The sequence below is a fragment of the Denticeps clupeoides genome, chromosome 3 (genome assembly GCF_900700375.1).
Source record: "Denticeps clupeoides chromosome 3, fDenClu1.1, whole genome shotgun sequence".
NCBI lineage: Eukaryota > Metazoa > Chordata > Actinopteri > Clupeiformes > Denticipitidae > Denticeps > Denticeps clupeoides.
In genome coordinates, this window is record NC_041709.1 from 10761580 (window position 1) to 10782457 (window position 20878).

At 44.2% G+C, this 20878-nt stretch overlaps 1 protein-coding gene across 10 annotated transcripts in view; it reads right to left on the minus strand.

The window, feature by feature from the left end:
- The window catches only part of dab2ipb (DAB2 interacting protein b), a 153906-nt gene that overhangs the window by 39786 nt on the left and 93242 nt on the right, over positions 1-20878 (minus strand). Inside the window, exon 1 of one of the 10 annotated variants that reach the window (XM_028971480.1) lies at positions 19981-20002. The exons of 7 other annotated variants lie outside the window; for them this stretch is intronic. Coding sequence is in view for 1 of the 3 variants with exons in the window: in XM_028971478.1 (XP_028827311.1) it covers positions 8483-8505 (23 nt within the window). In the remaining 2 variants the exon portion in view is untranslated. Of the gene's footprint in view, positions 1-8482; positions 8600-15765; positions 16183-19980; positions 20003-20878 lie in introns of those variants that run through there. 2 more of the 10 variants (XM_028971479.1, XM_028971478.1) reach the window with 2 other exon arrangements.

Here is a 20878-nt window from a genome sequence, read left to right on the forward strand (position 1 = left end):
CTTCTTTATTTCCATGTAGTTACTCCCTGACAGAAAGTGGATGTGTGTGAGTATTTTATTTCAATCCATTCCTCACTCTCTCCTTACACTAGTAACGAAAAACCAGAAAGCATAATGAGTAGAAGTGGCAAGAAGGACAAAGTGATAACGAAGTTTAGTAGGCGGGAGGTGACACCATTTCAACAACAACAACAAGAACAACGTTTATATCTTATATAGCTCAAAATCACATACTGTATGTCTCGATGGGCTTTGACAGACCCTACAGTTGACACCCCCCCCCACACTTGACCCTTCTGCGCACAAGGAAAAACTCCAAACAAAAGAAAACTCTAGGAGAGAGGAAAAAAAGAAAGGAAGAAACCTTGGGAAGGAGTGATACAGAGATGCAAGGTTTGTGATGATTTGTCCAATAAGAGAAAAAGTCCTACAGTTATAGAGGCGGAAAAGTCCAAAGTGTAGTATAGAGCATCTGTCCATGTTTGGAGGTACTGGACAGTGCATAGGACGTTTAGGACTTTTAGTCCAGTGTCATGGTGTACGTTACGTGTCCAGTGGCCCGATACCCTAACTTGGACAGCCTAACTAAGGTGAATTTAACAATGTCTGTGCTTGACTGGGTGTTTTCACACTCATGGCTTCGCCAATCGACCGTACATGTGGGGATGGTTTCCCAACAATCCCGATAGAGTTCCTATGCTGGCTGCTTTTCATTCACTAGCATCTAATGGAGCTGCTTGGGATGCTGCCGGCAGGGTGCAGAGCAGTCACGAAGGTAAAGAGATGAGACTGTGAAGACTGACTCGTCAAGCACATTTTGGTTTCCTGTATACATTTTTTTAAACCAAGAACCGACTGCATAATTTTTTTACTGATTGTAAGTAGTATTCTAATAATTTGGGATACTGAATCTTCTAATCTTCATGAGCTATCACCCTAAATTGTATCATGACCCTCACACAAAAATCATCTGTGTGTACATTTGTGTATACCGTTTGTATATATGAAATTCTGAATATTTAACCTGATATTTAACTCAAAGTTGAAGCCAGTGTGCTGAATGACATCCTATCCCAAACCCCAGTCTGCATTTTTCTACATCGAGACGAGGGTGTGGGTGTCATTGTCTGAGGCATACGATACGTGACTTCGGAACAGTGGAGGTGATGTCATCGGTTAGGAAGGGAGGCAGATGTGCAGGTGACATCATGCTAAAGAGGAAAGAGGTGGAAAATGGACTCCTCCTCCCCCCAAATCATTTTTTATTCTTTTAAAAATTATCACCCAGTGACTGCTCACATTCCAGGTGACGTCCTTGACAGTCTCCAAGCAAACTGAGTCTCTGGTCAAATCCAATCATAACAAGCAAATGCTCTTTGCAGCCTATCAGAGCTTGTTAGAGAGAAGAGGAGTATAATGCAGTCGGCCAATCAGAGCGCAGGAGCCGCCTGGGGCTCTCTAAGGGGCTGCAGGTGGGTATGCTGAGGGGAGAGAACGTGCTCAAACATGGTGTGTGTGTGTGTGTGTGTAAGGTGTGTGCACACAGGGAGGAATGTGTTCATACCTCTGTCCTGTTTACCTTTCCATTCCTTCTTTGCTCGCTCTAATGGATCTTTCTCAAAGCATAACAAGTGCAACTTTTTCTGAAAGGTCCACTAGAGGTGGTTTGTCACCACTGGTACACGAGTACAAAAACCTGCCAGATATGGGTGGGAATACACGCACACACCACGATGCATTTACAGGCGTGCCGCGCACGTGCCCCTCCCCCACGGGGTTCCGGCATGCTCCATGTGTGGACGGGGCCGGCATGTTAATGAGCGACGCAAAACATGTGCGCGGCATCGCGATGAGTAGCGGAGGTTGAGTGTGTTAAAGGACATAAAGGGGGCCATTCAACATGTTCCGTCAGATGAGCCCAGCGTGGCTAATGGCCCGATACCTGCACGTGTTCTGACAGACCCTGAAGTATGTTTTTAAAGGTCGGCGAGCAGTCAAATAGGTTCGCAAATATGGAGGTGAGGGTATGAACAGCCGCATGCGTCTTTTTTACTCCACAGAGGAATTTTTGGCCTCCACAGTGGGTTTCACAAAACCTCCATATTATTTACATTTACATTTACATTTACGGCACTTGGCAGACGCCCTTATCCAGAGCAACTTACAACGTGCTTTCAAGTTACCATCGATGAAGAGATCAATTCCGGTTCACTAGGACCCCAACTATGAATACATCTATTTTATTCACTCTGTTGTAGATTCTGTACACAAAGTTCGACAACAAGAAAATTACAATTTAATCTAAATATTCTTTAAAGAGGAAGGTCTTGAGCTGTCGTTTGAAGGTGCTCAGTGACTGAGCTGTTCTGACCTCGAGGGGAAGTTCATTCCACCACCGAGGGTCCAAGACGGAGAAGAGTCTAGATGAGCATCTTCCTTTTACCTTCAGAGATGGAGGGACCAGGCGAGCAGTACTGGAGGCTCGGAGTAAACGAGGTGCAGTGCGAGGTGTAATAAGGGCTGTGAGGTAGGATGGTGCTGCTCCATGTTTGGCTTTGTAGGCCAGCATCAGTATTTTGAATCTGATACGTGCAGCTACTGGGAGCCAGTGGAGGGAACGTAGCAGAGGGGTGGTGTGGGAGAATGTGGGAAGGTTGAAGATCAGTCGTGCTGCTGCATTTTGTATTAGTTGTATTAGTTATTTTATAAATTACAATACAGAATTATGTCCATTCTCTCTGCGCTGCTGCCTGTTCCTTTCCTTATCAGCAGCTGACACGAGGATTCCAGGTCGGCACCGATTACATAAAATGGGAATCACCTGTCACCGTGTTCCCGGTCCCATCGCGTGATGGCGGTGCAGAGAGTCACGTGACATTTCCATACAATTAAACAGAAACTGATTCTAACCACGGCTTCATAATCGAATCACACAAATCAAAATGTTCCCCCTTTTCCCATCCCAGTTAAAAAAAAAAAACACTATTTTAACAATGTGGCATGAACGTGACACCGGTCAGGGAGACGCAGGCCCGGAGTGGCAGGAAATGTCCGGAAATGGTACACAATGCTATTAAAAATATTTTCACTTTAAAAAATGTATTTATTTATCATCCCATCCTACTTCCCGGTAAAGTCTGCAGCCTCAGTTCCCTCAGGCATCGTACTACAGGTCTGCTTGAATTTACAAACTGCATTTCACTATCATTGTGTGTGTTTCAAGATAAATCAGCACAACTGCACTCACCTACAAGCACAAACACACACGTGCATGCATGTGCACACTTTAGTGGAGGGATGCTCTTTCTCAGACTGATCCTTATTTCCCTCACTCCCTCCCTCCGCTGATCTAGGGAACATCTTTAGCCCTCTGGGTTCTGTTCTCCCTCTCTAAATATTTCAGATGCTGTGCAAGAATAGAACAATAATTTTTTTCCAGGAAACTATCCCCTCTGTGAGCAGTCATCTCAACTCACGAACTCCAACATGTTTTCTGCAGACAGGTAAAAAGTAAACAGAACTGTGCACACGGCTGATATTCAGATTAAAAAAAAATCTGAATTTATGTACACAGAAGTAGTCTGTGTGTGTGTGTTTGTGTGTGTGTGTGTTTGTGTGAGAGATTTCGCTCTGCAAACTTCTACAGTGACCCGTCTCTGACGGCCTGTTGCCCCGATTCCCAACGACCCCGTAAAAGACCACTCCTTCAGCAAGCGCCCATGATTCATTTAGAAAGATCTGGTTCTCGGGCGCAGAGACGCACCGCTCGTCAGATCGTGCTGCCAGACGAGCCCAATGAAGTTATCTGGCTGCAGCAGCTCCGGATCGATGGCAAACCCTTTAAGCAATAAGGCTAATAAGAGGCTGTAGAGTAATGGAGCATAAAGGAGCTCTCCAAAAATCCCCCGTACCATCCCTTCTTTGCACTTCCTGTGAATCCGTATCCAAGAGCGTCTCTGCCGCCAAGACACCGTTTTTAATTAAAAAATATGACTAACAATTCTCCAAGGGGTTGTTTTTTTTTTTTTTTTTTTGGTCTTATTATATATGCATTTTCGAAATCTGGATGGTGACTGCCGATGAGCTGTTAAGTTCTGTTCTGCGAATCACTGTAGCATCGAGCTTGATGACAAGAAGAACCCTTAGGCAAAACAGAAGCTTAAATATCACTGGCCATTTCTGAACGAATTCAACTGTGACAGAGGTGACCTTCACGATAGTAGAAAAGTTGCTAAATAGGCCCCGCCCCCAGGCGAACATGGTCGCTAACACATCGGTGATTAGGCACGATATATTAGCCGCCATTAAAGGAGCCTTCCAACTGTTCAACATCGCTCAAATCTACACTAACGGCAATCACAGTCAACATGCCACGGTGCACACAGTACAAGATCCAAATGAGCTCCAGATGTTTACAGCAGGTAAAAGGCAACACGGGACACGTGGTTCTTTTTTCCCTGAAGTATAATACATACTACACATGAATTGCTCTGACCAGGCCAAAAAAGCACATACATTCAAGCAGAATTCATTGTTAATGTTTTGCAAAACTTATCCCAGCACGACGTGGGAACGTTCCATACAATTGTCGTGACGTTAACAAATGCTACCTAAATATTTAAATATTCTGACTGTATGAATCAACTTCTCTGTATTTAAGCAGTGTTAGAAATGGCTAAATATGTGCTTTTTTTCTAAGAATAATTTTTTTTTTTTTAAATATGGCATTCTTTATTAGCATTTATGCTAAACCATGTGAAGTTAACCCTATTTAAAAGCATGGCCATTTGTTCCATGTATTTACATATTCAATATAATGATTTTGAAGAAAGACACGCACACGCACTGGTGGCAATAAGATGTGTCTGCAAGGTTCTGCGTGTGTTTGCATGTCAGAAGTCCTCGCTGATCAATGCTGACCTCATAATGCGTGTAATGTTGCCATGTCAATACGCCCCTCTTCTGTACATGGGCAGCCTGGACTGATTATCTAACCTCACTCCTGTGTCACATATCTGACCACTGCTCTTCTGCATTGCACGGTGTGAGGACGAAGCACTGCAGGGCTTCTCTGCTTATGTAACAGTAGCACTGAGGGCTTAGCTGAGAAACTGCAGTCAAACATGAGTTACTATATGTAATACGCACACAAACAATGCAAATGCTCAACAACCAAACAGCTACTTAAAAATGCGTAATTTGACCCCAAGCACGGATAAGATTGACTGCTCGTTTGAACTATAAATTTGTCTCATGCGTGTGCATTTGTCTAAAGCCTTCATTGTGCACAGATGTGTGAAAGTGTGGGTTTATCTCCATTTTTCTTGGCCTTGGGGCACGTAAACAAACTGAACCATTTCACCATTTAGAATTTTTATAATTTATTTAGTTTACTCTGTAAGCTTGGTTCTACAGGCTGCTGGATAATTGTAGCTGAGAACCGAATATCTTTCCTCAAATTTGAACAATAGTATGGTTAGTTCCTTTGGAATCAATATGTTATTCATTATTTACAACTTATTCAGAACGCATTCATGAACACATGAGTTTTTCCATATTTCACAATATGGTTCATGCTTTTAACCCATCACCCTTGGTGAGCAGTGGGCAGCCATGACAGGCGCTTGGGGAGCAGTGTGTGGGGACGGTGCTTTGTGGTTAAACAGAAGATGTGAATTTATGTTCTACATTCCTGGATAAATATCCTTAATTATCATCAACTTTCTGTTGTTTTGAGCAGACAGAGACGATGATGTATCAAGATATTTCTCCTTAGTTTGATAGTTTGATAAAGAAAGCGATGTGATGATTGCACTGGTGAATTTACTGGTTCACTTGACAGCTGAAAGCCCAGATATCAGATGGGTCATGGACAGACAACTTGAAGGCAAACTCATCTTCCATTAGTGTCCTCAGGTAAGAGCACTGAGACTCCTCAGATAATGCCGACAGAGGACAAAAAGAGGGATGATGAGATTAAAAATGAGACCCACAGCTACTCTGCGTCAGGAGAGTCCAACTGAAGCTTTTAAAACACAAATCCCAAACACAAACAGTAAGAGCAAAGAATAAGGAGAGGTAAGAACATGCATATCTTAATCAGTAACTGTAGTTACAATCATCACAGTCAAAAATTGTTCTGGGGAACAAATGCTCAGAAGGGTACACTGAAATATAAAAGTTGTTTATATCTTACAGTCCATTTCTGATTTCTGAACTATAGAGATTATCATAATAACTGTCATTAACAAATGCTGTCATAACAGCATTTATCTGACGCCCTTATCCAGATCGACTTACAATCAGTAGTTACAGGGACAGTTAAGTGTCTTGCTCAGGGACACAATGGTAGTAAGTGGGATTTGAACCCGGGTCTTCTGGTTCATAGGCGAATGTGTCACCCACTAGGCTACTACCACCCCACAAATTTTGTCAAATATTGCAAAATTATTTTTCACCCTATTGGTGATGGTATGAGGGTTCATGACTTTTCCAACCAACCTTTGTATACTGGGAAATGTATGCTGTCTGAAAGAGGCCATGTGCAGCGGCTGGTGTGCTGTGGTCACTGGGTCATTATCACTCGTGCAGCTTTTGTACGAAGTAAATGAATGGATGTGCAAACATTCATTAAAATGTTCCGCCACAAACACAACTCACATGCCGCGTGGGCGGGAGAGGGCGACAAGCGAAGAAAGCGAGTTCAGACCTCACACGACAAAACTACCCACGAATAGCTTTTAAATGCAAAAGGTGCATCTCCATGGCAACGGAGTGACAAGACCTGTCGGCTCTTGCCCCACAATGTTCAACCAAAGGGTGTTCACAATGGCTGCAGCCCAAAGAAGCACCACGGGCCAATAATGCCCAGGTTTTGTTAATCCAGAGCCTGCTACATTACCATAGTAAAACACTTCCCACTAATCCAACTCATAACGGTTACACAATTATAGTGAGCGGGATTATTTTGATGTTGAATCAATTAACGTTGGAACGAATTTGAAATGTATATTTTATGTTACGTAATGAACTACACACTCAAATTAAACCCTTATTGGTCCTCATCACATATTAGCCTTTAATAGTACTAATCAATTTATACTTAGAAGTAGGGCTGCAAGCGCTACATGAAACAATTCAGACCAACCAACAAGTGTAATGCAAACATTCTGTTATGATAATGACAGCCTTTTACCACCAAACTGCGATTACAATAAAAAATACAATTAAGTCCACAGCCCTCCCTAAATGCATGTGGTTATAATATATTCCTCCTTGTATACTATACAGACACATTTCTTTATTTTAGGTCAACTTGTTTTTGCTGTGCACTAGGCCAGTGCTGGTATGAGGGTATGGGCGGATGAACGGCAGAGTAATAGTCCATATGGGACAGACAAGCCCAGCAGGGGTGATAAAACCCCCAGCAGGGCAGCCCTGACTCAGAGACCTTGAGCTGCCACAGTGAGAAACCGGAACAGTAATCAGCTCACGAGTGGAGGGCACAAAGAAAATTAAATCCAGGAGGGGAGGGAAAGGACACATAGGAAAGAGGTCAGAGGTTACGGGGGCGCACGGAGGCTCGTCAGCGACATCTGAATGGGAACAAGGTCATATGGTCACAGAAGGACAAACAGATGAGCGACCTAACGGCAGGAAAGAAAGTCGTTTAGATGCGTTTACAAGACAATGATTTAAAAACAAAGAGATTTTTTTCCTGACTTGACTTGAACTGGAGGATGGGAAGCAGGGCATGCGTGGAAGTACAGAGGAAGTGACACATGACCACGGGGCTGGGGTGACATCAGCCAGCTCTGAGATGCGCGGTCAGAAACATCTCACTCGATGACCAGTCAATGGCAGTCCGCGCTCTTCACAAGCGCTCCGAGCGGAAACGACACCGTATCAAAAATGATTGAACAGTCAATGTCAGTGATCAATAAAAACACCCACACACTCTGACAGAGAGATATGACATAATCCCGACTCATTTAGGCTTTTTGTTCTAAGTATAGACTACTTGCCGACAGATAGTACACGACTCTAAGCGGTCTCAAGCCAACACCAATTACAACAGGAACCATCAAAACGTACCAGAACTTACTAATTATACTTCAGTTCAGCCACACACACACACACACACACACACACTTCTATTCCATTCCCTGGCAGTGAGCTATGCAGCCATGTTTTCCTGCTGCCAGATTGAGGGAAGTTCCCAACGCATAAAAAACGCAGTGGCCTGGGTTAAGGTTCAAGTCGTAAAACGCAGAACGCCAGCAATCGAGATGACACGGCAAGCTGAGTTCTAACACGCCCCGTATCAGTCTTATTATCTGCTCGTAGTAGTGAGGGAAGTGGTGGTGATGGTTTTTGGACCATGGCTGTTCCGCCCCTCTGAACGTCCCATTAAAACCTCGGACAGTTCGCGCGTTACGCATGCACACAGACGCGTTTCGCGGACGCGGTGGAGGAAACTCACGCTTTACCGAGGCGGCGCAACATCGCGCCGTGGAGAGCAACGCGCACGACATTCCTGCGCTGGAACGAACTCGGAGTCGACCCTGCCCGGTCGAGCCTCTCTCGCCTGGGCTCCCGCGCTGACGGAAGCGCCGTCTCCCGCGGGATAAGAGCGGAACGCGAACACGCCCCTCCGCCCAGCTTTTAAAAAGATAGAGCTCATAATCCGCCTCGTTTCCCGGCCTGCTTATGTCGTCCAAAAACATTACATCTGCATTCATTTCTGTCTGTCAAATCTGAACATGGTCCATTAAACCAAGGTTCCAAATTTGTTGTAAGCATATGTGAAAGTTGACATTTGATTAAACCATCTGTTGGACCTAGTTGTGAGATGGAGAAGGAGACAAGATTTTGTAAATCTATCTAATTTACAAGTGAATTTGAGATCTTCAGATTATTTTATAATCCCCAAAGAACAACTGAACTAATAAGGCAGAAGTTTCAGTTGTGTGAGTGTGAGTGTGTGTGTGTGTTGGGGTGGGGGGGGGTGGGGCGTGCAAATCTGTGCTTTCTGCAGATTTGGAAAACGGTGTTTACCGGCAGGGTCTGACTCCAGGGTTAACATGTACGGTGCCACTGTCTCATGCCCTTGTAGTGGGCATGAGAAGAAGATATACACAGCTTCACTAATCTTAAATTAAGATTAAAACCGTATAAGCAGCTAGGTTAAACACGGGTCTGAGAATACACAGCATCAAAAGGTAATGTAAATATGTAAATATCTACTGAATCTACAGATACACAAAACAGCAACCAGAATTGTAAGATCGGAGATGTAAATCTGCACAAGTGACAAGTGCAGTGTAATGTAAACACAGGCTTTAGGCTAGACTGGGCTAGTTCAGCGCTAGGTGCTATTATAATAGCCTATTAATAGTACAAATACAAACCTAAATCTATACTGGGGCTAAACTGAGCTACTTCAGGGCTAGGTGTTATTATAATAGCCTATTAATAGTACAAATACAAACCTAAATCTATACTGGGGCTAAACTGAGCTACTTCAGCGCTAGGTGTTATTATAATAGCCTATTAATAGTACAAATACAAACCTAAATCCATACTGGGGCTAGACTGGGCTAGTTCAGCGCTAGGTGCTATTATAATAGCCTATTAATAGTACAAATACAAACCTAAATCTATACTGGGGCTAGACTGGGCTAGTTCAGTGCTAGGTGTTATTATAATAGCCTATTAATAGTACAAATACAAACCTAAATCTATACTGGGGCTAAACTGAGCTAATTCAGCGCTAGGTGTTATTATAATAGCCTATTAATAGTACAAATACAAACCTAAATCTATACTATTGACTGTGGCGCACCCAGATGGCTGAGACAAAGTTTTGAGACAAAACCGTAGGTAATTTCTGAAAACGCTGGGAGGCTCAGGACACCTACACAAACGTCCAGCCATGCTACATGTGACGTTTCTGATCTAGAACATGCACTGCTGCGGCGTCCCACTTTGGTCAGTTCCTGCTCCGCGGCTACCCACAATCCCTCCATCTGTTATTTCTGGATTTCTTCACATCTCCTGCATCTGAGACCCGTCAGCCAGGCAGTCACAGCCCCTTTAAACACGAGCCTCCTTCACTCTCACCAGACTTCCTCGGCCCGCCCTCACCCCAGACCCATTCCCACACTGGCCGTGGGCAACAGGAAACTGGCTCACTGGGAGCACGTCTGGGTGCTAGACAATGGTGCAGTGAGTGAGCTTGTGTGTGTATGTGTGTGTGTGAACCTTAGATGGGCATAATAAGAGGCCAGGAAGAGGGGAGCAGAGGTTCCAGCAGAGCCAAGAGTTGAAAATGACACACTAGCTGTTGCATTCCTGCACTCCTTCCACAGGCCCGGCCCAACCGTGACGCGTTCAGGGACATGCGGACAATACTCTGTTTAGCAAACAATGAATGACACCATATTTTTAGAAATAAAGTAAAAGAAATAAATAAACAGAAGTGGGCCATTAGGCCGCTCAGTTACATGCTTTGACCCCTTCCCGAAGATGCCGATGCTTTCCAAGCGGCGAGGAGCCAACGCCGGCCAGCCTCTCCTGAGAGGTAATTGGGTGTAAATTGGCCCAGCACTTCAAATAAAAGCCTCTTATTCACAAGCCCTTGCTCCTCTTAGCCAGGGCCAAGCAGTTATATGACTTACCTCACAGGCCTGTAGCTGCCCGGCGGTGAAATAGAAACATGCTCACGCAAAAAAGATATGAAGACTAACAATCGGTGGACTCGTTCATACCGCATTTTTTACGGACACGCGAGCGAACGGGCTTCACAGAAAAAATCCCCAAAATCACAGAGTAAAAGGCCCTCACATGATACTGATTGGCTGCGACCTCTGCGAATGTGCTCTGCTGAGGTATGTGTCAGGTGTGAATATGGACCATATGACCGTGGGGGTGACCACAGGGTGGGGCGCTAAGAAAGACGAGACATTGTTTACCTCGACTACGCATCTTTCCCTGAAGTCTGGCTTTTGATGTCCTTCTGTCACAATCCGCCATTCATCTAAACATCTTTACCTTTATTCCTTTATCTCAGATCAGACTGAAAGTGACCCAGATGACATCAGAGAGCACGCCTGGAGACAAAATGGAGGTTGGCAGTGAACAACGTTGCTGTCGTGTCATGGGCCTTGTGACTAAATCTCCAGGCTCCTGCCTTGCATAAAATGACTGTCTGTATTTGAAATACACATATACACACACAGTCACACATATATACATACAAATATACACATCTTATCATGAGCAAACTGTAGATACCTTTTAAAATGCTATGTGTATTCATTTTATACTGCCAACTATAGTCCATATTCTGAAAACTGCTTTCAACATCTCCACAAAAAACAGTCAGCCTATAATAGACAGTGCATCAGAGTGACATGTCTGTGGACACTGTCCACCACATCCCAGTTTATACAGTCACTAATGGAGAAGGAGAGAGAGAGAGAGAGCGGGAGGAGCTTCACCACAGACAAGAGACATTCCTGACAAGCCATCTCATGCCTCCAACCAAAATAACCCAGAGAGAGGGAGAGAGGAGAGAAATGAAAAACGTTCTTTTCGCAGAGAAAAATTGTTGAACACTTCACAAACGAAAGGTCACATCCTCAAAAAAAGAACAAAAGCAAAACTAAACAGATTTCTGCTCTCAGAAGTTGAGAAAATTGCTGCAGGATTGCTTCTGGCCGCACACTGATGTGGTTTACAGGACACACCCAAGCACCCGATGAAATCCACAGCGCACCGGTTGAGACATTGGAACTGTCCAGGAGCAGTGAGATGATCCCGCTCATCATTTACTGTTCATCTCAGAGCTGGGCTTCACCAGGATGCCAGAGCGACCACTGGCTGTGTGACACCAGGGTGACCTCAGCTTCATCACTGGAAAGAGCTGAGCTGACTGTCTGACAGGGGAGTTGAGAATTACGTAACAGTTTAGTCCATTAACGGTGCCATGTAACCATCCATCCGTTCAGCTCATCCCTGTAACCATCCCTTCATCTCATGGTTCTGAAAGGAGCTTAACCCAGTCAAGCGTCAACACCACACACAGACCACACACATGCACATGCACACATGCACAAAGCATGTGTACTTAGCCTCTATAATACACAATACATCTATGCATATGACGTGATTATAACATGTCTATCCTGCAAGTGCATCTTCCCACAAATGTACAGAACAGCTCAGTGTCCATATTTCCATCAAGTTCCTAAATGCACTAACCATTCATCAGGTTGTTCATTAGGTTGTCAATGTAATTAACACTTGCGCGTGGTTTCAACATCTGGAGAATACTGCTCCTCATTTAAAAACCAAAAGTTTCATCTTAATTCATCTTGAATGAAAATATAAAACAATTATAGGTTGACATAGATATGTTGCCCACAGCCCAATCAGAATAGAGAAATCCATTGGTGCAGCAGATTGCTTTTCACTGAGTACATGACTAATACTGAGCTCATGCTGGTGGTGACAGGAGAAAAAAAAGGAGCCCTGAAGGAGCCATGGGTTCAAGACTCGGGCAGGACACTCTTCTGTTACAGGTTTTGTTTTTCATCGCTGGGATAATCCCCAGCTTCCCTCACCACCCGGATAAGCAGTTATAGGAAAGGGACAGCTGGATGGATGAATAAACCGATGAAAACCTCAGGAACCAATAACACAGTCTCCCCAAATTATTCTCTTTCTCACTCATTATCCATAACCGCTTGTTCCTAATCAGGGTTTCGGCTGCCGAAGCCCATCCTGAGACACGGGGGGACTCTCACACGTACGGACCCTTATCGACCTGTTAACAAGGGGAGAGCATGCAAGCTCCACAAACCCAGAGCCAGGATTCGTACTTATGACCTTGGAGGCATGACGCAACAGTGCTAACCGCAGTGCGCCCCCCCCTTCCCCATATAATTCTATAGCTACGCTTTACTCGTGCAATGAGTACATGGTACAAATGCATGGAATGGGTGTATTCGAGGCTTCTTCGGTATTGGGTTGGATCTGTATAAAGGCTGATGTCTGATTTCTGCTCTCTCCTTCGCGATAGGTGTTGAGAATAACACGGGCTTTAATTACTGCTTCAACCGCGCAGCTGCTGATCAAGTAGGAAACACAAAGCCTGGACCCGTTTCAGGACACACGTTGGAGCGCATTCAGACAGCACACTGCATCTCTTCTTCTCCCTCGCAGCTATATTTCGGTTTCACCACCTCACTCTGCATCTCTCTCAGTCTTTCATCATAGTGCCAGTTGGCTGGGCATTTGTTGTTGGTTGTTGATGCACATACAGAGCTTATGGTGCTTAGAATTAGATCACCCTGAATGAATTACAATTGTGCTCCAAAGGTGGTTAAATAAATACATAAATAAATAAAGGAATTACTGATGGATTACATGTCGTTCCATGCTTATTCTTCCTGTCTCTCTTAATTCTCACCCTACTGGCTTCAGGACAATGCCCAGGGCAGGTTGCCTCAAGCCCAGGGCAGGTTGCCTCAGATTGGAGAAGGATCTCTGAGTTCCGAGTGCCCCGAAGATTTAGAATAAGTCCCGCTTCATGAGCTCTGGGTAAATCAATGGTCAAGAAGGAACTGGACCACAGCAGTACAATTACACAGAGAAACCAAGGAGAGGTCTACACACAAACGCATACACACATGTATTGAGGACCAAGTGATTTTACTACCTATTATTGTAAGTATTGATACATAGAAAGACTTTTTTACTTACGGATTCCTGATATCCCCTTTCCTGTCTCTCTCACCTGAAATTTCTCCTCTCTTCTTCGCATTTTTATCCCATTCATTCATGCCTTCCCTTCAATAGCTCATTCACACCTCGGGCCCCTATCTCCATCTCTCTCCCAGGCAGCAGAGAAAATGATGTGCTGTTCAGCCATATTTTTTCCTCTTCACTGTACAGTTGACTATCGGGATCAGAAGGTGTCTGTGATTTTCTCGGGTTTTGATAGCAATAGATGTTCCAAGGACAGGATCCATTCATGTGGCTGTTGATTCTGTATATATTTCCTGGCCAAATCTGACCTTCCCTTTTTAAGCCACAGAATCTGCCTTTCAAATGATTCTTATACACACAGAGAAAAAAAAAAGTCTGAAGGAGAAAAAAAAGCCCCTGAGCTCCAAATGGCCTGGCTGACATTTAAAACCAAGGCCGTATTACCCCAATTTACCAAAGTGGAGACAAATTGGGCCCTACAGAATAACAGAGGTATTTCAGATGTTGGGTGATTACATGTAGGAAGTATCCTTTTATCCTCAGTGTTCAAAACAAAAGCCAATCACTCTCACACACACACACACACACACACACACACACACACACACACACACACACACATATATATATATATAGTGATGTTGTTGATTTCATGAGAATGTTGTGTTCAATCCTCCACCCTGAAATGGTTACAACCACAGGCCAGGAGTTTCACCAGCTCTATAAACACACCCAAATTCTCAACGTGCTCAGACCAGCACCACTGCCCAACCACTAGTCAGAATTAAGAAACAGACCTTGTGTAGAAAAAAAAAAGACACACAAACAAAACACAGAGCATCCAATAATCGTCTTAACGTTGACAGAAAATGCTCAGTATATGATTCAGGAATTATTCAGTCTATATGATTTCTTTCATATATATAATTTTATATAGTACTGCAGCAAGGTACCCAAAAGAGACCTCAGGCAATGTTTTACTTAAACCCTACATAGATTTATGAGAATTAATTTTTGATTCCATAATGAAAGCCTGTGATTGGTCCTTTACTTGGATTTTCTAAGCCATAAATCCACAGAGAGTGAGCAAAATCAGATTGTTGTTTTTATCATTATTGTACAGGCTGCAATGACATAACAGTTTTAAACAATCAAAATGATTTATGGGTCATTAAAGTGGTTTTATATATCTGAACAAGGCAGACATGTCAATAAACCTGCCAAAAATCTCTCTGCCTAAAAAACAATACATGACATTCTGATCATTTCAGCAGTGGGAGTAACTGCATCTCATTTTCAACAGCGACTGAGAATGGAAAATGTATATGCAGAATCAGAGTTTTGTAAGTATTCTGCGTAGGTTCATCACCAAACAGGGGAATAAACAGTCAAGGCTCTCCTGCAATAAATTAACTGATGCAAACGATGCAACCCCAGATCATCTCAGGTAATAATAGCCCTAGGATTTTGGCATTCGTCAAAGCCTCATACAGATGCGGGCACCACTCACCGACTCTGTACTGTCTGCCAAGGAACCCATGTGATTTAGAAACCAAAATGTGATTTCCTCCAATAAATGCATAGACAGTGACAGGGAAGAGAGTTGCCGCAGCACCAGGAATCAACTAACTAAGTGACACGCACCCCGCTCCGATCCAGGGTGCGAGTTCCCTGGCCGGAGGTTGAATCGCGCACAAACTGCACACATATGCAAGTATATCTTCATCACTATACCTTAATATAGATACACAGATATACATAAACAGCGAAGAAAATGTCAAGCAATGTCAGCCCATAAAATACTAATCCATTACTGACGATTTCATCTATGCTGAAAATGTTCCGTAAAGCAGTCAATGTTATTCAGTTCAACCACTTGTTCACTTGCTCCATCTGCCCCTATGCAGGCATATTTGCAAACACCAACCCACTGCACATTGCGCACACTTGCGCGTGTGCCGAATCACATGCGAAAGGCAGCAGAGCACTCACCGAGCATCGCCGGATCCCACGGAACGACTGAACGCCAGTGAACACAGAGAGTGGGTCGATAAAACACAGCTACGGTGGAGGAGGGGACAAAAAAGAAGGCGAGTGCGATGGAGAATGAGGCTTTCTTATTCTTCCATTTTTTGGCGCGTGTGTATATGTGTGTGTGTGTGTATGCGCGGGTAGTCCTCTCCTTCTCGGCTCGTTCTCTCCTTCTGTCACTCTGCCTGAGCTGCCGCTGCTTTTCTGAGGAACAGGAGAGGGAGGGGGCGACTCCCCTCCAAGCGTTCTCTCTCGCTCTCTCTTTCCCTCTCTCACTGCAGTTTTTTTATCCCTCTTGCTGGCCTACTTCCTGTGCCCTCTCTATAACAGGACTCAGCGTTGCTGCTCTCTGACTCCGGACTGTGTTGAGAGATGTACATGTGTGTATGTGTGTGACTGCTGTGTGTAAAATGTGTGTCTATCTCTCTCTTTCTTTTGGTGTGTGTCAGTGAGGCTGTGTGGTCTTTGTCCTGATTCATGACACCCCACCATCAGGACTTTCCTGCCATTACTGATGCTTTTATTCACACTGCGACAGCCACAAACCTCACTAATGCTGCCGCTGCCACTCGCTCACAATGTGCAGATTGGCACTGAGGTTGTGAGTGCTAACATTAGCGCTAATTGGAAACCGCCACTGGAAAAGGATATTTATGGTTGAGCTGTGTTCATAAAATACTTGGAAACCACATCCCTGTGACCACATATCGTCATATTAATGTATAAAAATGGAAGCGTTTATGCATTTTTCCAAATATGTTCACAAGTGACTACAGAACCTATGGACCGATGCTATTAGGGATTGTTAAGACCTGACTATGCCCCAAAATGTTGATGCATTTCCAGAATTTCCTTTATCTTGCTGCATGATTAGGCTGATTATGCAAATCAGTCAGTACTGAAGCTGTGCTCATGCTGGTCACTGATGCTTTGGCTGGTTACTGAAGCAGGAGCTGAAGGTCAAAACATTATTCAGGATTACTGAGGGTCATGTAAAACACACACACGCACACACACACACACAAAGATGCATTCTGATGTGAGACAAGCAGAAAAATGCAGATTACAGTAATTACTGTAATTAGCGCCATTAACAACAATGTCAGCCTCACACCTCTCACTCACACATTATGGAGCGCAGACAATGACAGGACAGACGGGACGGGGACAGTAATAAGGATCGCCCATCGCAAACTGGCAAGGTTCCTAGCAGGCAGACAGAGCAGCAGGCACTTTTTCTTTTTTTTTTGCTGAAGTGCCACTAGAGTTAACGACAGTCTGAGGCTGAAAGCTGAGTCATACCACCGGCACCCTCAGCTTCCTCCGTAATCAGCACAGATATCGTGTGATCACATCTTTAGCCATGGGCTCGATACGGACGCCCAGGTGAAACACCCAGAGCTAATATAGAAACCGTGAGCCTCGTGATCCGGGCGGCTCTGAGGCATTAACCTCAGAAACAGTGCCGGTGAGCCCTACTCCCATGAGTCACTGCTTTCAGTTGCTACAAAGCACTGCCATAAATGCCTTCCATACATCATTTGACAAAGACTCCATCAACATTTACTGGCTGCATGGAAGGACGCAGCTCAACTCATAGAGATTAGAAGCTGAAGAAGTCCAAGTGTTTGCCATTTTTCATAAGAAAAAGCACAGAAAGCCATCTGTGCGAGCTTATAGACCCTTGTATAGGCTTGGAGTGTGAACGTTGGTGTGTGTGTATGCGTCTTCTCTCCTAAAATCCATTGTTGGAGCTCTGAATGCCACGACGCCTTCAGCGATCCAGCCTCTGAAAGGCTGCTAACGCACTTGAGCAGTGTGACCACATTCTGTGACAATGACTGAAAACCCTACTATTCACTCCGACCAAGGCTAAGCGAAAACAACTGTGTGAAATGGAGAGAGTGATGGAGAGACAGAGACAAAACTTGAATTGTCACACCTCTGTTGCTAATCTAGAACAGCAAGAAGCATGACCTTTAGGACTTGTCCACATAGACCTTTGATTTTTTATGAATTTTGTAGCTGCATTCGATTGGAGTTTCACCGGCATTTGCGTGACGCTGTTTAACGCTTGTTGCTGGGTAACATTCAGCTGGAATTTGTCAGAAATTGATGCGAAGAGAATGTTGCATACAGCGTTGATTTGATCCACCTGAACGTGCAGCCAGCTGAAGGTTTATTTGATGCTCTGACTTGCTCCAGTGAGCAGAAAAAGGTCAGCGTTCAGTCCACCTGACACCACGAACTCCAGAAAAACGGCTGGTCCAGATGTTCCTTTATGCGAAGTCCAAACATCATTGTCCGAGCCGGAGTCCGATGGTGTACACACCAATGTGTGAAACGAGGAAACCGCAGGATGAGGGGACATGGAGCAAAGCTGCTTAAGTGGCTGGAGAAGGACCGCAGGTGAGGGGAAACGGGAGTGGGACATGGAACATGCAGAGACGGAAAGTTCAGTTCAGCAGCGGTGGCTGGGACATGGGGGGCTGAGGGAGACGGGAGGGAGACTTTGCAATGGCTGGGGAGTACACAAAGATGGCAGGGTGTCCAGAGGCTTACGGCCATACCAGCTGAAGAACGCCACTGAGCAAAGCACCGTCCCCACACACTGCTCCCCGGGCGCCTGCTCACTCAGGGTGATGGGTTAAATGCAGAGGACAAATTTCACTGTGTGCACCGTGTGCTGTGCTGCTGTTTATCACATGTGACATTCACTACACACTTTAAGAGGCAAGGGTCGTACACGGCATCTGGTGTGTCAGGGACTGAGGCTTTTGGATTGTCGGGGGCAGAAGAAGGAGTCGGTCTCAAAGTCTAGAAGGGGCGTTCAAAAATCGGTGTCAAAAAATGTTAACCTCCAACTTCTCCTGCTCCCCCTTGGTTGTATGTGCACTCCCTGTGGGCCCGGTGGTGGGACGGCGATCACACATTATATTAAACTATATCGATGAATTTTAATGGTGCCTCACAAATGGGACCAATGTCTCATGTTGTTGAAGATGCATATGAGTGATGAAGTGCTAGCAGTTAGGAAAAGAAAGAAAAGCCCCAATGAACTGCCTTGCAACTTAATATGCCATCAGTAGACAGTTGGCTGGAAAACCCATGTTGTACATGCATGCATATAAAATGGCATCTGAATAAAGGAGACAGATCTTAGACACCTCACCTTGTGCAAAAGGGCTGAATCTAGGTCAGACTTTGCCTTTGGAAACCCCACTGTCTTGTATATAGGCAGACTTCCATGCACAGACCCACAAAATGAAAATCTTCAGCCTCACAGGCCCAGCACTGCTCTCCTAAACACCTGCCCCGTGGTCTGAGCCATTCAGCTGCAGCCGTTTGAAGGTAACAGCTGCCTGTCATGCTACAAAGACGGCAAGAGAGAAAAGGGTGTTTGTTTCTGTGTGTATGTGTTTGTCTTTATGTCTGTCTGTTGGAGATGAGATTCGCCCATTTTAAAGATATTTTTTGAGAATTCCCCATGTATTGATTTGATAGATGAGAGTTCACCAACAAAATACACATCAGCATTAAACCTAAAAATCTGATACACATACTATTACACATACTAATGCATACTATTACACCCATATTAACAATATAGCAAGCATGACAACAAATATCTCCACATAATCCCCAGGAATAAGTCTACTAAAAATAGTCTACTGCAATAAAAATGCCTTTTAGACTGCTTTCCACACTCCAGTGCAGTGAGATGGTAACACACGCACGCTCATACAAGAAGACACACAAACTTGTAAAAAATTGACACAGAGTAAGTGCATGGCAATTGAGACTTCGTCTTTTGTCCCGAGGTATTGTGACAGGCAGCCACGGCTGGCTGGGTGAATTCACTTTGAGTCTCAGGCTGTGGAACAGAGCTGCTCTAATGCCTGCATTTCATTTTCATTCATTAGAGCACCATCTACCACAACAGTCACTCCAGCACTACACAATCAGCCTCAATCATATCATGTCTAAGAGTCTCTGTGCGTGTGGGTTTTGGGTCAAATGACCAGGTTCATCCACTGACTTCCTGGGTAATAGTGCTGAGTCACCATCGAACTGCCATGCAGATACCGCAGCCCATCTATAGAACACAGACACACCTCCACATCTCGATGCGTATAGAAATACACTACATGGAGGTGGCATGCTAATGAACTCTACCTCCAGCTACACCTCACATGTGTAACCAGATTCCCAGGAATTCAATGTCAGATCACTTGTAAAGCCTTCTTTATTTCCAGGAGAGAGGGAGGGAGAGAGAGAGAGAGAGAGAGAGAGAGAGAGAGAGATTATATTAGTACCTCTATTGCAGGCAAAATCTCACTGAACATAACATGCTTGAATGTAAATTTACTTATTGAATAAAAAGATATAATACATATGAAAGGGATATGATTTATTCCATTAGACTGTCTCCTCAATTTGAATATAATGTATAAGGCAATAAAGCCTAGATACAATCTATTTAAATGTCACAGTTTCCATGACAACTCGGGAAGAAAAAGAACAAGTGGAAACGTAGAAGACCAGGTAATCTAAGGCTATGAATAGTCTTAAAAACTGATCAGAGAGTCCTTGAGGTAAAGTCCTGGTCAAGTGCTTGGAGATGGAAGGTTGGATGGTCTGAGTGGGGCAACTATATGTAGCCAATCCAACGGTCATTTTACTTGTTATGAAATATACGTATACAGGCTGTCTGCAGGATGACATCCACCACTGGGCCAAATCCACATACCAGTGTTAGCCAATAAAATAATAAAATGTACTTCACTGCAAATTTTAATTGAGCATGAACTAAAATAAAATAATGTTAACATTGGTTGCTTGGCAAAGAAGGTTATCCACAGGGCACAGTGACTCACCAATGGCTGTTCAAAGCAGAATGCAACAGATGATCAGTTGTGGAAGACAGAAACCTCAGCCCACACCTGGGAGGTCAATGGCCACCTTTGGTGGTCTTGTGTGTTTCATGGAAGAATGTTATCCATCCATTCATCCATCCATCTATCTAACTATCTATCCTGAAACAAACTAAAAGACTTAGACTAAAGTCTCGATT